Here is an 18,707-nt window from a genome sequence, read left to right as displayed (position 1 = left end):
CAAGGTCACCGATGTGCGAGCCTGCAAGGTTTACTAGAGGAGCATGGCGATTGGACGGAGCCAACTAACGCAGTGGCAGCGGCAAGAGGGACCGAGGGGAGTTGAACAGCCGGCTGGGTCTGTGGGAACGGCGCATTGGGATTGAGGTGAACCGTGGCTGCTTGGGGCCGCGGTGTGTGGGGGAGGCGGAGTTTTAATGTGAAAACTTAGGGTCTAAATTACCCTCAAGAAATCAACGGTGAGATTAGATATATACTGCTCCCCTTCTCCTAGCAGTATAGGGTACCATAAAAAAGCTCGTAGTTTAATAACATGATGAACAAATATGCCTCCTTAATTAGTTTCCCCTGTGCACTCGACAACTCTGCGGGATGCGTTCGGCTGATCCCAAAAGCTCATTCCCTTAATTAGACTGATCTAATTCTTACACCTGATCTCGATGCCCTGCAAGATGAGACCGCTCTTACAGTACAAAGATTCAGTCTCTGACAGGCCAAAGGACACGTCGCCATCTTCACCCGCCTCACAAACAAACTCACCCAACTCCAGCTCCATCCAACCATCGACCCTTTGATGAGGGAGCGCTACGTCCTCGGGATGGATCATGTGCGGGTCACGTTGGAGGCAGACCTTGGACGCAAGAATGCTTCCTCCAACGCTCACCGATGCATTGACCGGAAAGTTGAGCCCGTCGGGCTCCTCTGCTAGCTTGTACACGATGTAAACGGCGTAAGTTGAGCCTTGGGACAGCATCTTGCTGTGTATCTTGCCGCGGATTTCCAACCAACAAACCCAGATGAGTTCAGCACTGTCGGAGAACCTGGATTCAAAAATTGGGTTAGGATCCGTAACAAAGATGAAAACGAAAACCAAACAGCTGCATAACTTTGAAGAAAACCATCTAGCATCGATCACGCGCGACCGAGTACTCAAAGAACAAACTAAGTTGCAAATTGACTTTGGTGATCAACATAACCAACTGCTAATTAATTTCGTGATGACTCCTGCTGGTGACTATTCTGTGTATTGGCTCACATTGTACACCATGGTACGTTCATATATGTCGTCAGAACTCAGAATTCAGAACTCAGGACCTTCAACCCGACTGAAATTGGACGAGTAACACCACAGGTCCACAACGAAAGTACGTACGCAACAAAAGTTTCAAAATGATGGATTTCAACTGCAATCAGATGACAACGAATGCAGGTAGCATCATTGATTCTGCAACACAAGCTAGCAGGGGAACTGCAAGGGTAAAACAAAAGGGAGGTAGGAAGGAACCTGGAGTCCTCGAGAGGGATCCAGGTCCAGTGTTGCGGTGTGTCGCGCCACGCGATGGACAGCTCCCTCGCCGCCACCATGTAGCACTTGGCGGCGGTCTCCCTGTCCAGCCACATGCTCTGCACCATCGCGAGTTGAATTCATTAGCAATCGAACAAATATAGTCCATGGGTTTGCTATTGGGCTTGGCCCTGTATACGTAGTTACTAAGTTACGTACCATGAGTCCGCCTGGGAGGAGGACGGAGCTGCCGGAGAGGCGGAGGAACAGGTCCTTCTTCCCGCACGCCAGCAGCGCCTCTCCGTCAGCGAGCGGCGGTTGGTCGGCGAGCGGCGGTAGGAAGCAGGCCCAGACGGCGTCCTTGACGAAGAAACTTGCAAGTGTTCGGTCCGCATACATTGACATCAGCCTTATTGGCATGTGAGATCTTCTCCACCGCATGATACTCCTTGAAGTTCATTACACTTGCAGTGAAGAAAAAACCTAAACTACACATAACAAAAAACAAAGCTGGCCCAACCTACACGAATGCAAACCATATTATAGTGTCCATACCAATATGGATTTCCAAAAAAAAGAATTATCACCACGATTGCTCAATCCTGCATTGAAGTAGTAGTCCCAATCTATGATGAGTCCTCTCCTTTATCAAGATTAGAAAGAGGAGTAAATCTGAACGCAAAGTATGGAGAAGACCAACCTATCTAGCTGAAAGAGGAAATTTTCAAAAGGAAGCTTCTCTAACCTGGTGTATGCAATGATGTTACTTTTAAGTGAAGGAAATCCTGGTAGTGATCCCATGCTCAAGAATGATCTTAGTTTTGGACCAACAATCCTACTACCCTTTCTGGGCTCTGTACCACATGATCGTTAGATACAGATGAACATCCATACGTTGCCTATGAGACACCTAACAACTGGTCAAATAACAACTTAAAGTTGGGCGTCTTACTGAACAACCGACTCGTATCCATCCAAGTGAAAGGCAAGGCATGGCCAGAACAACCCTGGAAGCAAAGCAATCAGACGCTTTACAAAGCCGTAAGAAACCTGAAAAGGGGATGTGTACCCATGAACTATTCAGGAATAGAATCTGAAAAAAAAACGAAATCTGATCCATGTATAATATGAGAAAACTAACTATTCTGGCTGCTGTTTGCTCTAGACCGTTCCTTGTAAATAGCCGATATCCTAATTCATCCAAGTATTGTTGGCAAGTGAAAAAAAAAAACTAACTAGGTTCTGCAGGAACTATAAATTTCTAGTTCAAAATTTTGTTAGTAGCTTGTAGAGTCACAACCATAAGTAATCTTCTTGTAGGTATATTTAATATATGTACACTACTTAAATATATAATGTCTCTTGCAGGATGCGGAATATTTGAAAAAGAAAATATGAATCAAACATATCTATACCTATACAAGGACGTGCGGATCAGAGTTGCAGGTGAGGGTGGGATTAGTCCGGCAATGCCACCATCCCGCAGATCGCTGGTGCGGCAGGGATGACAGTCTAGCAAGGACATGGCTGACCAGAGTTGCAGGCGAGGGCGGGATCTGTGGCCGATCGGAGTTGCAGGCGAGGTTGGGATCCTTCGTGTGGTCAAAATCCTCCGCGAGGGGTGTTGTCCCAATGGCGTGAGATTTGGTTCATGCTGTTTTTTTCACAGGAAGAGGAAAATATGGTAGAGCAACATTGTGGGTCTTATCTCTTTAGGTTTCTTTTTTATAAGGCTTTATCTCCTACAGCTGTGATAGGCTGCTGGCTTTCAAAGCAATGTACCTTTTAATTCTAAAAAAACGTGAAAGGATGGCTTTCAAAGCAATGTATCTTTTGATACTAAAAAAAACAATGTATGGTTAATCTATACCGTAATAACTCGGTCCCATCAGATTAACGGCTCGTAAAATCTAATTAATGTCGGAATTTTTAGGAAGTCTAGAATTAGTATAGATATAGATAGATAGATAGATAGATAGATGAGTAGTAGTAAGATGTTCATGCCAATTCTTGCATTCGAAAAGCAAACATATCTTCCACGCGCAAGCGAATATATGTCCATACCGGCATCTATTTAATTTGACCGTATAATTAACGCCCACGGTAGAGAACTAACGAACAAAAAAATGGATGTCATGTCTTACAGCTCGGCACATAAATATATCCGCGATCAGTAGTGAGACCTTGATGTCATAGATCGAATGTATCTTGCATATTTGCACCTATAAAAAATGACCCTTAAATTGCCCTCTCTATGGGCTAGGCAGCATATCCACTCGCAATTTTCGGCCCATGGTGTGGACAAAACCCACCACAGACTCAGACCAAAGTAGAGATGCTTGTATACTACTCCCGCCATTCCATAATGCAGTGTGTGTCGATTTTTTGAAAAGTCAAACTTTGCAAATTTTAACCAAGTTTATCAAGAAAACTCTTCAGATATACAATATCAAATATATAAAATATGAAACTACATCTTATGCTGAATCTAATGATACATGTTTGGTATTATAGATGTAAATATTTTTCTCCACAAACTTGGTCAAAGTTTATGAAGTTTGACTTTTCAAAAAATCTATATGCACAATATTATGGAGCGGAGGGAGTATATAGTAACTTGTGGTTGTCTAATGGTTTTCTTAACATACAGAACCGTTTACCACTAGTCCAATTTTCTGATCGTTGTATGTTACATCACAAGAAATGTTCATATCTTAATAAGGGCATTATCACAGCTAGACTTCCAAGTATGACAAGAAATGTTCACGGACACTCAAAGCAACAAATTTTATTCAACTCGTGGAAACTAATATACATAGGGCCCGTACGTGGTGTAAAAATACATGCATGCTACCGTAGACCGCAGTACCAATACGCATGCTACCCATGCATCTACTCAGTGCTTAGTGTAGAGCGTGACGTTGGTCCAACGCGACTCCATGCAGCTGGACTGGTCGTGGTGCTGCATGTACACCCCAAACTTGAAGTAGTAGGACTCGCTGGGGGTCACGCTGGTGCCGAACTTGTGCTTGCCGTCGATGTACACGGCCACCGTCGATGCCCGGACGTCGTGCACCACGTTTAGGCGGAACCACCGGTTGTAGATGTCGGGTTCGACCACCGTCCCGCTGTAGAAGCGCAGGACACCATTGTAGACGTGCAACATCAGTATCGTCGAGTGCGCGGCGCCCTCCTGGTTGTGGATCTGCATCACCGATGCGCCGGAGGTCCCCGACGGCACGTAGCCGTAGCCCTCGAACTGCCACACCCCCGACGAGTAGTCGTGGCCCTGACAGATCGAGAACAATCCATTTATATTTCTATGTGCGAGACCATGCAATTCCGATTTGGAGGTAGCGCTGCTATAGATGTTGACGGACAGTGTGCTTACCCGGAGCTTCACTTCGGAGCGAGGGTTGGTGTGGGTGGCGGTGTTGATGGGCTTGTCGTTTCGGTGCACCCAGAACGTCCGCACCCCGTTGCGGTACTGGAACCGCTGGCTCTCCGGCACGTTGGACGGGCTCTGCACCTGGAAGTCGCCATCGGTGAGCTCCACCTTCTCGAAGCCGGCGGTGGGGTTCCGGCTACCGCCGCTGGCTGCCGCGAGGAACGTGCAGCCCATGCCCACGAGAAGCACTAGCCATGGACTTGTGAGGGAGGCCATTGTCGCACTATGCCATGTAAGGAGGAAGTAGCAAGCAAGCTGACTAGCTTGTTCAGATGGATGTGGGAGAAGATCGATCGAGTTGTGAGCTTAAATAGCTAGCACTTGGCCAGTTTAGCGATCGACGTTCAGTTGTTTGACGTGCACCCTATGTATATTATATACTTTCCATGCACTTCCGTACGTAGTAGGCTAACTAATGAACCCCTTTTCTCTTTTGGATTTGTGATTTGATATTCATCAGAGAACACAAGTGTGGAAAGGGAGCAACCACCCTCGGAACGTCAGGAACAGGGCTCATGCGGACAGCGATAGTCGGTTGGCGACAACATCGGTACGTCAGTGCACACCAAACATGCTGCAACATTGTGTCATTGTTGCGCCAATATATTGCGACTCTGTGATAATCTGTGCGCCTCTAATTTTCAATACGATGATTAATTCTTGCTACGATTAACTTGTGCCCTTTTGTAGAAGAGCTCGCACTAGCTAGCTCCACTATAGATCTCAAGTTTGTATACTAGTATAAAATAAAATGATGTCTGTGTCACAGCTAAACTATATTTAAAATTATTGAAGCTAGCCACATGTAGGGTTCATGCGGACAACGATAGTCAGTTGACGAGAGCCTCGGTACGCCAGTGCATACCATGCTAGAGCGTTGTTGGACCAATATATTATGCCTCAGAGATGGTCTGTCTCCCATTTTGAATACCATGGTTATTTTTCGGTACGTTAACTTAGCCCTCTAGAGTATCTACAGCCGGACCTCTTAAACACGTCTCAAACGCTTGGACAAATCGTCCGGTCACTGACCGGTCACAAAAAACAGTCCCAACTGAAGCTCTCAAACCGTGGACAAACACCCGGGCTGACCGGCACCCCTCATATCCAGCCCAAATATAGGGCGGATATGAGGCGGCCCGGGCGAGTACGCCATGTCAGCCCGGCCCACCGCTGGTCCATCCTAACCCCACAAAATCCCCCTCCAGAGCAAACTCTAGCTCACTTCACTCCGCTCCGCTCTGCTCCTCGACGCTCCTTTTTCCCAATCCGTCCAATCCCTAGCGCTGGCGAGCATGTCCAGCACCGGCAACCACTCCGACCGTAGCTCCGGAGACGAGGACGAGCTGGCGCTCGGTATCGCGCTTGAGCGCTCGCGGGTCAATACGGGCGGCAGCTCCAGGACCGGTGCGACGCCTCCTGTCGCCCGTCGCCGTAGCGCCGACGGTGGTGCCAGCCCTTCCCACCCCGCGTGCAGAGCTGCGAGGCTTGCCCAATCTACTCCGCTCGCCTGACGGTCTCCTCCACCTCCGGCCGCTACTCCGCGCGGGCAGCGGTGAGTTCTAGTGCCCGCTCTGCCGGCGCCACGGATGCTGAATCCAGAGTCGGGAGCATGCTCCGTCCACCGTGAGAGGCAGAGGGCAAGGGAGATGGCGGCAGGACTGATGCGGCTGTGCAGTCCGCCCGCCGCCACCGCGTGATGCCGGTGCCCGACGAGGAGGAGCATCTCCTCCAGTGGGTGTACCGTCGGTCACTTACTGGGACGGAGACGGACGCCCGGCGGCCCCGGAGGACCAACGCCAAGCAGCTCCGGGTCGGCATCGAGCAATCCGAGCGGGAGGCAGCGGAGGCGACGAGGGTGGCCAAGCTCAAGTGCTAGCAAGACCGCACCGTCTGGCGCTTGCAAGGCTACATCACCATCTCCCATTCCTCCTCCTCTGACGGGTCCGACTCTGACGGCTCCGACGTCGACCCACCTCCTGCTGTGGATGCCTACAGCAGCGTCGGCGACCGGAAGGCAAAGGGCCAGCGAGGAAGTGATGAAGCTCGCCCTCTCCTTTTATATAATCTAGTTTTAGTATGTAGTTACAATGTGCCGAATCGTTGAACTGTGTGAATTATGCTTTTTTGGTGATCTTTTGGTAATGTTATGTGAATTATGCCTCTTCGGTATCGGTTTATATGTCTGTTTCCTGTCGATTTTGATCTGTTGGTGACCTACATACTATGTTACATGAATTTGTATTTGATATAGGGTGCCGGATATGAGATACGCGAGTGTGGAGGCGCGGATTTAGAGAGTGCCCGGTCAATGCCCACAGATGCGTCCTTAAAGGGTCGGATTTGTAAAGTCCGGCTATAAATGCTCTTAGGGTACACAGATGTATCTTGCTATCGGGAGAGCATCTTGCTCTTAGGATACACAGTATGTTGAGCCTCGGGAGAGCATCTTGCTATCTATCTTGCCGCGGATATACAGCCAGGAAAGTAGTATGAGTTCAGCACTCTCGGAAAACCTAAAGTCGAACACATACATTTAGGATTCTTAACGAAGATGAAGATCAAACAACATCATAATTAAGTTGGATAAAACCCATCTAGCACAGAGGGAACAAAAGTTGCAAAGCTAACTGATGATGGGAACTAACTGCTAATCCCTCCGTTTAACCTAAAACCACCACATTTATTTTCGGAGGGAGTACTTTCTTTCATGATATTTTAATTCCACTTATATATATAAGGTAGTCTTGACTCAGCATGGGTCATGATTAAATATTCTGAGTGTGTACTATTATGGAATTAGATGAGCTAGCTAGCTAGCTAGCACCATTGTTCATAAACGGAACTGGAAGGAAAAGAGTAATTAAGGGAAGGTACCTCCAGTCGGTGAGAGCGCCCCATCCGATGGACGGCTCCCTCGTCGGTCTCCCTGTCCAGCCATATGCTCTGTCTGTGACTAATTGATTAGCCCCAAAACAAAATTTGTTGTTGGGCTGGGCGATCCGCCTAACGCGTATACGTACCACAAGCCCAAAAACAAAACCACCTGGCTCTTTGCTAGTGCTCCGATCTAAACGCTCTTATATTTCTTTTTCGGAGGGAGTACAAGACTACACAACATTCTTATCGATGTCATCACCCTGCTGCCCCGGGTCCCGAAGCGGGATGACCAAGCTCATGAAGTTGTTGCGGCACACTAACAAGACAAGCGTGTGGCTCCTGCCTCCGCTTGTCATCACTCCAATCCAAGAAATCAGCAAAAGGCTGGAGGCTCCAAAGAAGAAGCAAACTTTTTGTCCTAAAGGTTAACATTATTTCCACCTTGGAGAATAATTAAATGATTCAAAGATTGTTTGTCCTAAAGGATCGATTTATAATACAGGGAGGGTAATATTCCCCTCTTTAGTAACTGTTTCTTCTTAGAATATTAAATAAACAAAAAGGATTCATCTATCTGAATGAAATCTAAGATAGCACATTAGTTTAATAGCATGACGAACAAATATGGCTCCTTAATTTCCCCTATGCATTGGTCAACCCTGGATGCGTTCGGTTAACCCCGAAAGTTCATTTCCTTAATTAGATTGATCTAATTCTTATGCCTGATCTCGATGCCCTGCAAGAGGAGACCGCTCTTGCCGTTCAAATATTCAGTCTTTGACAGGCCGAAGGACACATCGCCATCTTCACCAGCCTCACAAACAAACTCACCCAACTCCAGCTCCATCCAACCATCCACCCTTTCATGAGGGAGTGCTACGTCCTCCGGACGGATCATGTGTGGGTTACGTTGGACGCAGACCTTGCATGCAAGAACGCTTCCTCCAACGCTCACCGATGCATTGACTGGAAAGTTCAGCCCGTAGGGCTCCTCTGCTAGCTTGTAAACGGCGTAAGTTGAGCCTTGGGACAACATCTTGCTGTGTATCTTGCCGCGAATTTCCAACCAACAAACCCAAATGAGTTGAGCACTCTCAGAGAACCTGCAGTCGAACATTGTGTTAGGATCCATAACGAAGATGAAAACCAAACAACAGCATAAGTTTGCAGAAAACCATCTAGCATCGTGCGCGACCGAGTACTCAAAGAACAAATTAAGTTGCAAATTGACTTTGGTGATCAACATAACCAACTGCTAATTTCGTCATGACTCCTGTCCTGCTGGTGACGATTCTGGGTATTGGCTCACATTGTACACCATGGTACGTTCATATAGTAGTGTATATGTATGTGGTCAGAATTCAGAACACAGAACCTTCAACCCAACTGAAATTGGACGAGTAACACACCACAAGTCCACAACGAAAGTACGTACGCAACAACAGTTTCAGAATGAGTGATTTCAACTGCAATTAGATGACAAGGAATGCAGGTAGCATCATTGATTCAGCAACACAAGCTAGCAGGGGAACTGCGAGGAAACTTGGAAAAGGAGGAAGGCAAGAAACCTTGAGTCGTGGAGAGGGATCCAGGTCCAGTATTATTGCGGTGTGTCGCGCCACACGATGGACGTACAGCTCCCTCGCCGCCACCATGTAGCACTTGGCGCCGCTCTCCCTGTCCAGCCACATGCTCTGCAGCACCATGGCACCAATTGAATTGATCAGCAATCGAACAAGTTTGGTCCATGGGCTGGCTCTTGGGCTGTATACGTACCGTGAGTCCGCCTGGACGGAGCTGCCGGAGAGGCGGAGGAAGAGGTCCTTCTTCCCGCACGGCAGCAGCGGCTCTCCGTCGGCGAGCGGCGGCAGGAAGCAGGCCCATACGGCGTCCGAGTCGGCGGCAGCGCGGAAGGCCGGGGAGACCGCCGCGGCGCGGCAGGCGTCGTGCGGCGACGTGAGGGAGAGCGCCGCGGACACAAGCTCCTTCGGCAGGCGCACGATCTCGCAGGACTCCATCGGTTCCTCCTCCTCCACGGTTCGACCTACTATAGTGGAAATGCTGCCAAAGGCTTAGCGACGAAGCATTTCATTAATTTGGGGCGAAGAAAGCTAAGCAAGTTTTTCAACAAATGTTGCTCATGGATGCAGGCTCAGATGACTGAAATAAAGTTGAAATTTAAGCCCTGCGAGGCCGGCCCGGCCCAAATCCATCGTGCTTCGGACCTCAACCAACTGCACTAGCCCAACCCACTTTAAAACAATACATTAGTGTTATACTTTTGAAGTTATATGAAAAAATGAATGATTCCTTTAAAAGTGTCAACGCTTTTTTAAAATTACATGAATAAAAAAAGTAATGCATGAACACCACTTTTGCAATTAGATGACCATTTTCAAGGTACCGACACTTTAATAAATTACACAAACATTTTTCTAAAATAAGTTCAGATTTTTAAGAACTTGATTTGAAAAATTATTGGCAAGTATATATTATTTTTTAGAGTTTCCTTAGAAAATAAAATTGTTGTAATTATTAATGGGTCTAGGAGTTGTCAGCCCATTAGAAGGTCTTCATTCTTCAGGTAGAACAACTCCTCCTCGAGCTGCGGGCTCTTTGAAGCTAGAGTGTGAGAAGAAAAAAAATAGATAGAAAAAGGAAGCTCATCTGATTCTTATTGAATATCAAAAGTAAAGGAATTTGGTATTCAACCTAGTTTTGTGCAGATCCAATCTAAAGGAATATGTAGGCGAAGGAGCAGCATAGTTACGTGTCCTCCTCACTTCTTATCTCCTCCTTGATAGATATACGGTACGGGGTCCAAGTAACTTGCAGGGCCAGAAGAAAACAAGAGACAACTCCATTGCAATCGGGCACATACATGATGTTAAATAATCAAAGTCATTTCATCAATCCCTTGTACAAACACATCAGTTTGCAAAGGGACGCCACAACCATAGCCTTACCAAATTACTCATACATGATGATCGGATCACAAGATGAACTCATTAAAGAAGACATAAACAGGAATGTTTTATTTATAATATGTTTTACAATAGTTGTTGGCTAAGATACACGATTACAGGTATGACTAACTTGCAGAGGGATTACTGCAGTGATGATGGTGGCGGCTAAGGAGATGAGTTGAGAAATAGCAAGGGCGAGGGTTCGAAGATGTCGCGAATGGTGATCTCTTTGTTGGGATTATAGTGTTGGCCCCTTTATAAAGGTTGATCAGTTGGACCTTCACTAGTAGAAAAAGGGTCAAACGTGAAGCACAATAGTGCCGGTTTGAATTTCAGCCGGCACTAATGTGTACAATAGCACCGGTTCATGGCGGCGATCAATAGCACCGGTTCGTGGCGAACCTTTAGTACCGGTTCATGCCACGAACCGGTACTAAAGAGGCTGTGTCAGCCTGCGGTCAGGCTATGGCCCCACCATCACCATTTAGTACCGGTTCGTACCACGAACCGGTACTAATGAGGTTATGGCAAGCTGTTTTTAGTCCCACCTCGCCAAGAGAAAGGGACTAGGAGCGGTTTATAAGCCCTGAGTGCAGAGACGATGAAGAAGAGGCTCAATGCTCACGTTGCTTAGCTTCAAGCCTTCAGGAATATGGTAGATTGCACGCAGCTACGCGCAGTGCAGTTTACACTATTCCGAAAGGCTTGAAGCAAATTAACGAGCATTGCACCTCTTCTTTATTTTTAATAACTTATTACAACTCCGGACTTCTTCTGTTATGGCAAAAACTAATTGCACGTCGACATTTCTTTTTTTTAAACTTTGGTTATAACTCCAGACTTTGACCATCAAGTTTTGCAGAAAAGAAAAAATAGCAGAAAAGAAAAAAAACTATATAAAAAAACTACTCAAAAATAAATAGAAGAAAATAAATATAGCAGAAAAGAAAAAACTACTCAGAAATAAATAGAAGAAAAAATAAAGCAGAAAAAAAAATTATATTTACTATTTTTCAGTCATTCACAAAATGACCGTGAAATTGAAAATCAGTACAAAATGAACTCTGAAAATGTTAAATTTTGGCAAACTAGATGAATAAAACTACTCACAAATAAATAGAAGAAAATAAATATAACAGAAAAGTAAAAACTATACAAAAACTACGCAGAAATAAATAGAAGAAAATAAAGCAGAAAAGAAAAAAAACTATAAAAAAATTGGGGCGCTGGCCTGTGGGCCTGCTAGGCCACAGGCGTGCAATTACAGGCCTTAAAGGCCCAGCAACTCACAGGGCAGCGCGCAGAGTTTAGGCCCACAAGCCTGCTATATAGAGGAGTTCGAAGAGGTAGCCGCGGCTGGGTTTATAAACCAGTACGGCTGCCCTTCGCCCGGCGAGGTGGGACTAAACTTTAGGGTGGTAGCGCGAGGCCTTTAGTACCGGTTGGTGGCTCCAACCGGTACTAAAGACCACCCTTTAGTACCGGCTGGAGCCACCAACCGGTACTAAAGGCCTGCTCTTTCCGCCTCTTCGCCTGGCCAAAGTTGGCCTTTAGTACCGGTTGGTGGCTCCAACCGGTACTAAAGGCCTCTCCTATATATACAACACTTACGAAAATTCATTTAGATCTCCCCAATTCTTTCGTCTCCAACCTCTCGCGCGCCGCTCAAACCCGTCCTCGCCGCCCATCGCCCGTCGTCCGTCGTCGTCGTCGCTGTCCCCGCCGCCGCCCGTCGTCGTCGCCGTCTCGCGCCGCCGCCCCGAACGCCACGCGCCGCCGTCCGTCGTCGTCCCGCCGCGGTCCCGTACGTCTCTCGCTCTCGCGTATACCCGTCGCGCCACCATCCATCGTCGTCGCACCCGGCCCATACGGCGGCGCCACCGCCCGTACGTACGCCGCCGCCCCCGCCCCCGCCCCGTACGTCGGCGCCCCCGCTCGTACGTACGGGGCGGCGGCGTACGGGGCCGCACACATACACACATACACACATATATATATGTACACACTACACACACACACATACACACACACACATACACACACACATTTTTTTACTTATTTTCTATTTTTTAGAAAAGTTAATTTGATGATCGAATGTTTGATTAATGTCGAATGTTAGATAGATAGAAAATTGTCGAACTAGAGATTTGAACTAGTTGAATAATTAATATAACTAGTTTATTTTTAGTAAGAAAATTATTGAACTAGTTTATTTAGATATATGAGATTTGAACTAGTTCAATAATTAATATAACTAGTTTATTTTTAGTAAGAAAATTGTCGAACTAGTTTATTTAGGTATATGAGATTTGAACTAGTTCAATAATTAATATAACTAGTTTATTTAGGTATATGAGATTTGAACTAGTTCAATAATTAATATAACTAGTTTATTTTTAGTAAGAAAATTTAGGTATTTGAGATTTGATGATCTAATTAAAATATTATTTGTTAATGAGTTTTTCTGTTTATTTAATTTTTTATATATTTTGAGTTTATATAAATGTTAGATTAATGTCGAATGTTAGATGAATTAGATAGAAAAGTTAAATATATAGTAATGTCAATTGGTAGAGATGAATATAGTTAGATATATTAATGTCAAATGTTAGATGAATATATATTTGGCTAGATATTAATTAATGTTAGATAGTAATAGGTGTTTAATGTTTCACCTATATGAACATAGGAAATGTCATCTGACGACGAAAAAGATTTCATTATGTGCGAACACTGTGAAGACCAGCGCGGCCTGTGCGACAGAAATTTCCTTATTGATGGTAGGCGCTTCAGCATCAAGCTGGATGAGACATTCAAAGTTGATACAGTAAGTCACTTTGTCAATTATTATTTGAATGCATGCATCATTTGTTTCAACTTATAATTTTAAATTTTCACTATTCTACTAGCGCATCCCCTGCCATGCAAGAATTTTTGTCTTGGATAATATAGGTTTTAGTGCTATAGATGATATGGAGGTAAAGAGAGTTTACTTGAAGACGGAGCATGGGTATACTTTCAACGTCAAATTATATAATGGAGACACATACACCCATTTTGAATGCAAAACTTGGCAAGCACTATGCAAGGCTTATGCATTTGAGCCTGGTATGGTTGTCACCTTTGATATTCGTCCGGAAGATGATATTGAAGGTAATATAGACATCTGGGTCGATGTGCAAACGCCTCCAGTTCTACCATTATGTGAGTTTTTCTCAACCATGCATGCATATGTTTATGTCTTTGATACAGTTTATTCAAAAATAGTTGACAACTAATTTGTATTGTCAGCTTATTTCGGTTCAAGCAAACATGTCCGGCGCTTGGTAGACAGGACCTACTACTGCCCCGGGGCTCAACTAAACTGCGAGGAGATAAGTCATTATGTTTCATGGCTTGAGAATCTTAATACTGTCAAGACAAATTTTTTTCCTGAACTTAGAAATGTTAGTACTCAAAACGTGCGACCAATGGTGATCGTATTGAACTACGGTCACATCTATAATCGAAAGATGGTAAGATTTTAACTATTTGTCCTTAATTAGTGCATCTTTTGCATACATTATTTTTGAAGCTAAACTTTCATTGCTTAGTATATTAATTACTATACGATGTTCTTTAATAGGGACTTCCGATGACAGTTGTGGCTCAGTGGATCGAGACTAAAGGTGACATGTCAATGGTTAGCTTACGGCCAAGATATTCTACATTGCACATGAGTGCATTCAGGATTTCTGAAAGCGAAGAATGCTTAATAGTGAAAGATTGAAGCAAAATTGTTAACGATCGCAGAGAAATACTAGGGGGCAGCAAGGAGAAGCGCAACCCAAGATTAGGAGACAGATTCATCAGCATGCTCCAGTATGATGAATCAGGAGAGCTATACATGTTCTATGCTATTCTACCTGAGAGGGAGCAGCACTAGTTCATGCTCTTAATTAGTGTCTCATGTCCGTGTCCTGAACTTCGATGTTGGTGATGATTATGTTGAACTCGATGATATCTTTGCTTCTATTACAAAGTGAATGTTTCCTCTTTAAGCTAGCCAGTGTTGATGATGATTAGATAGCTAGCGGTAATGACTATGATGATTAAATAGTGGTAATTAGACGACTACGATAATTTTTAGCTAGCTAGAGTTTATTTATTTATTAATATGCGATGATGATGATGATGATGATGATGACGACGACTACAACTTATTATAACGTAAAACAATCCTAAATTAAATTGATAACACAAATTTAATTGAAAAATACAAAATAAAATAAAAACCCACAAACATTTACCAACCGGTAGTAAAGGGCTCCCGGCCCCCGGAGCTGGCTCGTGCCACGTGGTTTCCCTTTAGCACCGGTTCGTGCTGAACCGGTACTAAAGGGAGGGGGGGCCTTTAGTGCCCACACTTTAGTGCCGGTTATGGAACCGGCACTAAAGGGCTTTACGAACCGGTGCTATTGCCCGGTTCTGCACTAGTGCTTCTCGAGTTCGGTACAAGCATTCACTCGTACCGAGTGCCCTCTTGCACTCTGGTTGCTTTGTTATGCCTCCAATTCCTTCATTCCTTACTTCATTTTTATTTTTTCCTCATAAGTGATGTTTTCTTTCCATGTTTAGGTCCTGCAGAAACATATTAAACGAAAAATTTCACGATCTCTCGCATTCGTTAGTCATTAGTGACAACATCAGAGTGAATTTCTAAAAAATACTGGGATAATTATCTGATTTAGACAGCAGTGTGATGAGCGCAAAAACAACACTCATCACTCGGTGGAGGCCGTCGCCAGCCACTGGGTTGTGTGTCGCCCTGTCCATCGGGACTGGCTCGGTACTCGGTGTGGATGCCTCCTCAAATCTTATGCCTAATCTCAATACCCTGCACGATAAGACCGTTCTTCCTTCTCAAATCATTCATCTCTGACAGACCGAAGGACACATCGCCATATTCGTGCCCCTCGCAAATAAACTCGCCCAGCTCCAGCTCGATCCAACCATCAGCTCTTTTGCGAGGAAGCGCTGCATGATAGTTCCGTCTCCTGCTTCTTTGCGGGTTAGGTTGGAGGCAGACCTTGCGGGTTTGGTGAGTGCCTCCAACGCTCACTGATGCCTTCTGGACCGGCAATTCTTGGCCGTAGTAACCGTCGGTCAACCCATATGAATCGTTGGCTAACTTGTACACCATGTACACAGAGTATGCTGAGCCTTGGGAGAGCATCTTGCTATGTATCTTGCCGCGGATATACTGCCAGGAAACCAGTCTGAGTTCAGCACTCTCGGAAAACCTAGGGTCGAACACATATACGTTTAGGATTCATAACGAAGATGAAGATCAAACAATATCATAATTAAGTTGCACCCATTTAGCTAGATAGCATCGCTACAAAATGTGCACAGAGAGAACAAAAGTTGCAAAGCTCACTGATGATGGGAACTAATAACTGCTACTTTCTTTCATGATAGTTTAATTCCACATACATACATGTAGTCATGACTCAGTCATGGATCATTATCCAATGTTCTGACTATATATGTGCTAGCACCATTGTTCATTGAGCAACATAAGCTAGCTGCAACGGAACTCGAAGAACAGAATAACGGAATGAGGGAAGGTAGTACCTCGAGTCGGCGAGAGTGCCCCATCCGATGGACAGCTCCCTCGCCGGCACCATGTAGCACCTGGCGCCGGTCTCCCTGTCCAGCCACATGCTCTGGATGCGACAAGTATGATTAGCCCGAAAACCAAATTTATTGTTGAGCTGGGTGATCCGGCTACCGTGTATACGTACCACGAGTCCGCATGGGAGGAGGACGGGGCTGCCGGAGAGGCGGAGGAACAGGTCCTTCTTCCTGCATGGCGTCGACTCTCCGTCAGCGAGCGGCGGAAGGTCACGACCGCAGGGCAGAAAGCAGGCCCAGAGAGCGTCCGAGTCGGCCGCCACACGGAAGGCCGGGGAGACCGCTGCGGCACGGCAGGCGTCGCGAGGTGACGTGCTGGACAGCGCTGCCCACAAGAGCTCCTCTTGCAGGCGGGTGACCTCACAGGCCTCCATCGGCCCCTCCTCCTCTGCGGCCGGCTTGGTCGGTCTCCTCGGTTCCATTTAGTTTTGGGGGAGACGACGAAGAATTTGGAAGTAGGAACGGAAGGAAATCTATTTCATTTGGGGCGAAGCAACTGCATTTGAAAATATCAAGTCTTCTCAAGTCTTCGCAGAAAAATCCATTTGGGCCTTCCATCCAGTGATTGGTTGAGATTTGGCGGGTCGGCTTAGGTCAGCGGCTTTGTTTTACTCCATCGATTCCAGTGGATATGTTCTACTGTATATTTTTCTGAAGGGGAATAGGGTGTTTTTATTACTCAAAATCAAGTGGCAATCCACCTTACAAAGTTGTGGGGCAGCTCCCAGACCTGAATCAATCCACACGGCCGTGCGATTCTCAAACCTACCAAAACTAACTACAAAGTGGCTCACACCATTTTTTCACGCTTCACATGCGTGATCTTCACATCTCTGTCACCCTTTAGTGTTCTCGAGATAGTATCCACCATCATTGTGTATCGCGATCACCTTGCATCACCTCCGATAGCTCCCGCGGGCTCTTCTCTCTTCAGCTCGATCTTCATCAACCAAGCATCCTCTTCCACGTGGTTGGAGGAAGAAGAAGACATGATGCCTGGCCCAACAAATCTGACAGAAAACAGCAAGAAAAGAGAGCAAAGGATTTCTCCGCGATACGGTGATCAACAGGTTCGGAAAGTATATATAGATTTTTTTTATCTTGAAGGGTAAGTATAAGGTAGAAAAACAGAGTACGGGAGGTGTCCCAGGTGGGCACAACCCACCTGGGCGCGCCAGGCAAGTCTGACGCAACATGATGTATTGTGCCCACCAGGGACGCTTCCTGAAAGTTTCTTTATTTCCAAAATTCTAAAATATTCCAAAACTGATAAAAAATATTTTTGCGGATTTTCCGGAGTCCGTTTACTTACCGTATCACGTACCTCCTTATTTTCATGATTCTGGAGTGTTCGGGAAGGACTCTTTTATGTGCTCTTCCGATGATATGGTTTGGATAATATTACTTTCAACATTAATAGGCGTACCTGAGATATAATGCTTTATTCATTGCTCAGTGACAACCTTCGGGTTAGTACCTTTAGAGTTATTTATTTTGATGGCTCCAGACCGGTAAACCTCCTCGATGAAATATGGGCCTTCCCATTTTGAGAGGAGCTTTTCTGCAAAAAATCTAAAACAAGAGCTTTACCAAAGAACATATTCTCCGGCTTTAAACTCACGCTTTTGGATCCTTTTGTCATGCCATCTTTTAACTTTTTCTTTGAATAACTTTGCATTTTCATAAGCTTGGGTTCTCCATTCATCTAAAGAACTAGTATCGAATAACCTCTTTTCACTAGCAAATTTGAAATCATAATTGAGTTCTTTGATTTCCCAATATGCTTTATGTTCTAACTCAAGAGCCAAATGACAAGCTTTTCCATAAACTATTTTATAAGGAGACATACTGATACGTCTCCAACGTATCTATAATTTATGAAGTACTCATGTTGTTATTTTATCATTCTTGGGTGTTCTACAATCATTTTATGGCAACTTTATATCATTGGAACTAACCTATTGACCAGTGCCCAGTGCCGGTTACTGTTTTTTGCATGTTTTTTACATCACAGGAAATCAATATCAAACGGAATACAAACACCGCGAAATTTTACGGAGATTGTTTTTGGACCAGAAGGAACCCATTGGGCCAGAGCTGCACCTAGGGGGTGCCCCGAGGTGGGTTGTGCCCACCTCGGTGCCCTCCCGCACCCCTTCTTTGCACTATAAATTCCCAAATATTCCAAAACCCTTCGGGGTTAACCTAGATCAGAAGTTACGCCACCGCAGGGCTCCGTAGCCACCGAAAACCAATCTAGACCCGTTCCGGCACCCTGCCGGAGAGGGGAATCATCTCCGGTGGCCATCTTCATCATCCCGGCTGAAGGAAATATGCCCTAGAGGCAATAATAAAGTTATTATTTATTTCCTTATATCATGATAAAGGTTTATTATTCATGCTAGAATTGTATTAACCGGAAACATAATACATGTGTGAATACATAGACAAAC

At 45.3% G+C, this 18,707-nt stretch overlaps 3 protein-coding genes and 1 pseudogene across 4 annotated transcripts; all 4 read right to left on the bottom strand.

The window, feature by feature from the left end:
• Window positions 1–324: 324 nt before the first annotated feature.
• On the bottom strand, window positions 325–2,328 carry LOC125524570 (F-box protein At2g02240-like). The gene is made up of 3 exons (XM_048689603.2): window positions 1,504–2,328; window positions 1,285–1,403; window positions 325–820 (listed from the first exon to the last, which is right to left on the bottom strand). The coding sequence occupies exons 1-3, from the start codon at window positions 1,723–1,725 to the stop codon at window positions 418–420; spliced, it is 744 nt and encodes a 247-aa protein (XP_048545560.1). The 5' UTR covers window positions 1,726–2,328; the 3' UTR covers window positions 325–417.
• Window positions 2,329–4,152: 1,824 nt separating this feature from the next.
• LOC147957489 (citrate-binding protein-like) lies at window positions 4,153–4,991 on the bottom strand. Its single transcript, XM_087536898.1, has 2 exons — window positions 4,676–4,991; window positions 4,153–4,573 (listed from the first exon to the last, which is right to left on the bottom strand). Exons 1-2 carry the CDS (start codon window positions 4,946–4,948, stop codon window positions 4,181–4,183), a joined length of 666 nt encoding a protein of 221 aa, XP_087393024.1. The 5' UTR covers window positions 4,949–4,991; the 3' UTR covers window positions 4,153–4,180.
• Window positions 4,992–8,052: 3,061 nt separating this feature from the next.
• Window positions 8,053–9,756, bottom strand: LOC125525846 (F-box protein PP2-B10-like; annotated as a pseudogene). Its single transcript, XR_015610738.1, has 3 exons — window positions 9,389–9,756; window positions 9,181–9,306; window positions 8,053–8,715 (listed from the first exon to the last, which is right to left on the bottom strand). The product of XR_015610738.1 is annotated as an F-box protein PP2-B10-like (transcript).
• A 5,455-nt stretch (window positions 9,757–15,211) lies between these two features.
• LOC125525021 (putative F-box protein PP2-B12) lies at window positions 15,212–16,700 on the bottom strand. The gene is made up of 3 exons (XM_048690048.2): window positions 16,365–16,700; window positions 16,195–16,286; window positions 15,212–15,860 (listed from the first exon to the last, which is right to left on the bottom strand). The coding sequence occupies exons 1-3, from the start codon at window positions 16,674–16,676 to the stop codon at window positions 15,428–15,430; spliced, it is 837 nt and encodes a 278-aa protein (XP_048546005.1). The 5' UTR covers window positions 16,677–16,700; the 3' UTR covers window positions 15,212–15,427.
• Window positions 16,701–18,707: the final 2,007 nt, after the last annotated feature.

This window comes from Triticum urartu, chromosome 7A (assembly GCF_056163025.1).
Source record: "Triticum urartu cultivar PI428250 chromosome 7A, HENAU_Tu73, whole genome shotgun sequence".
Taxonomy (NCBI): Eukaryota; Viridiplantae; Streptophyta; class Magnoliopsida; order Poales; family Poaceae; genus Triticum; species Triticum urartu.
Note: the sequence above shows the minus strand (reverse complement) of the source record. Positions and strands in the feature narration are given on the sequence as shown.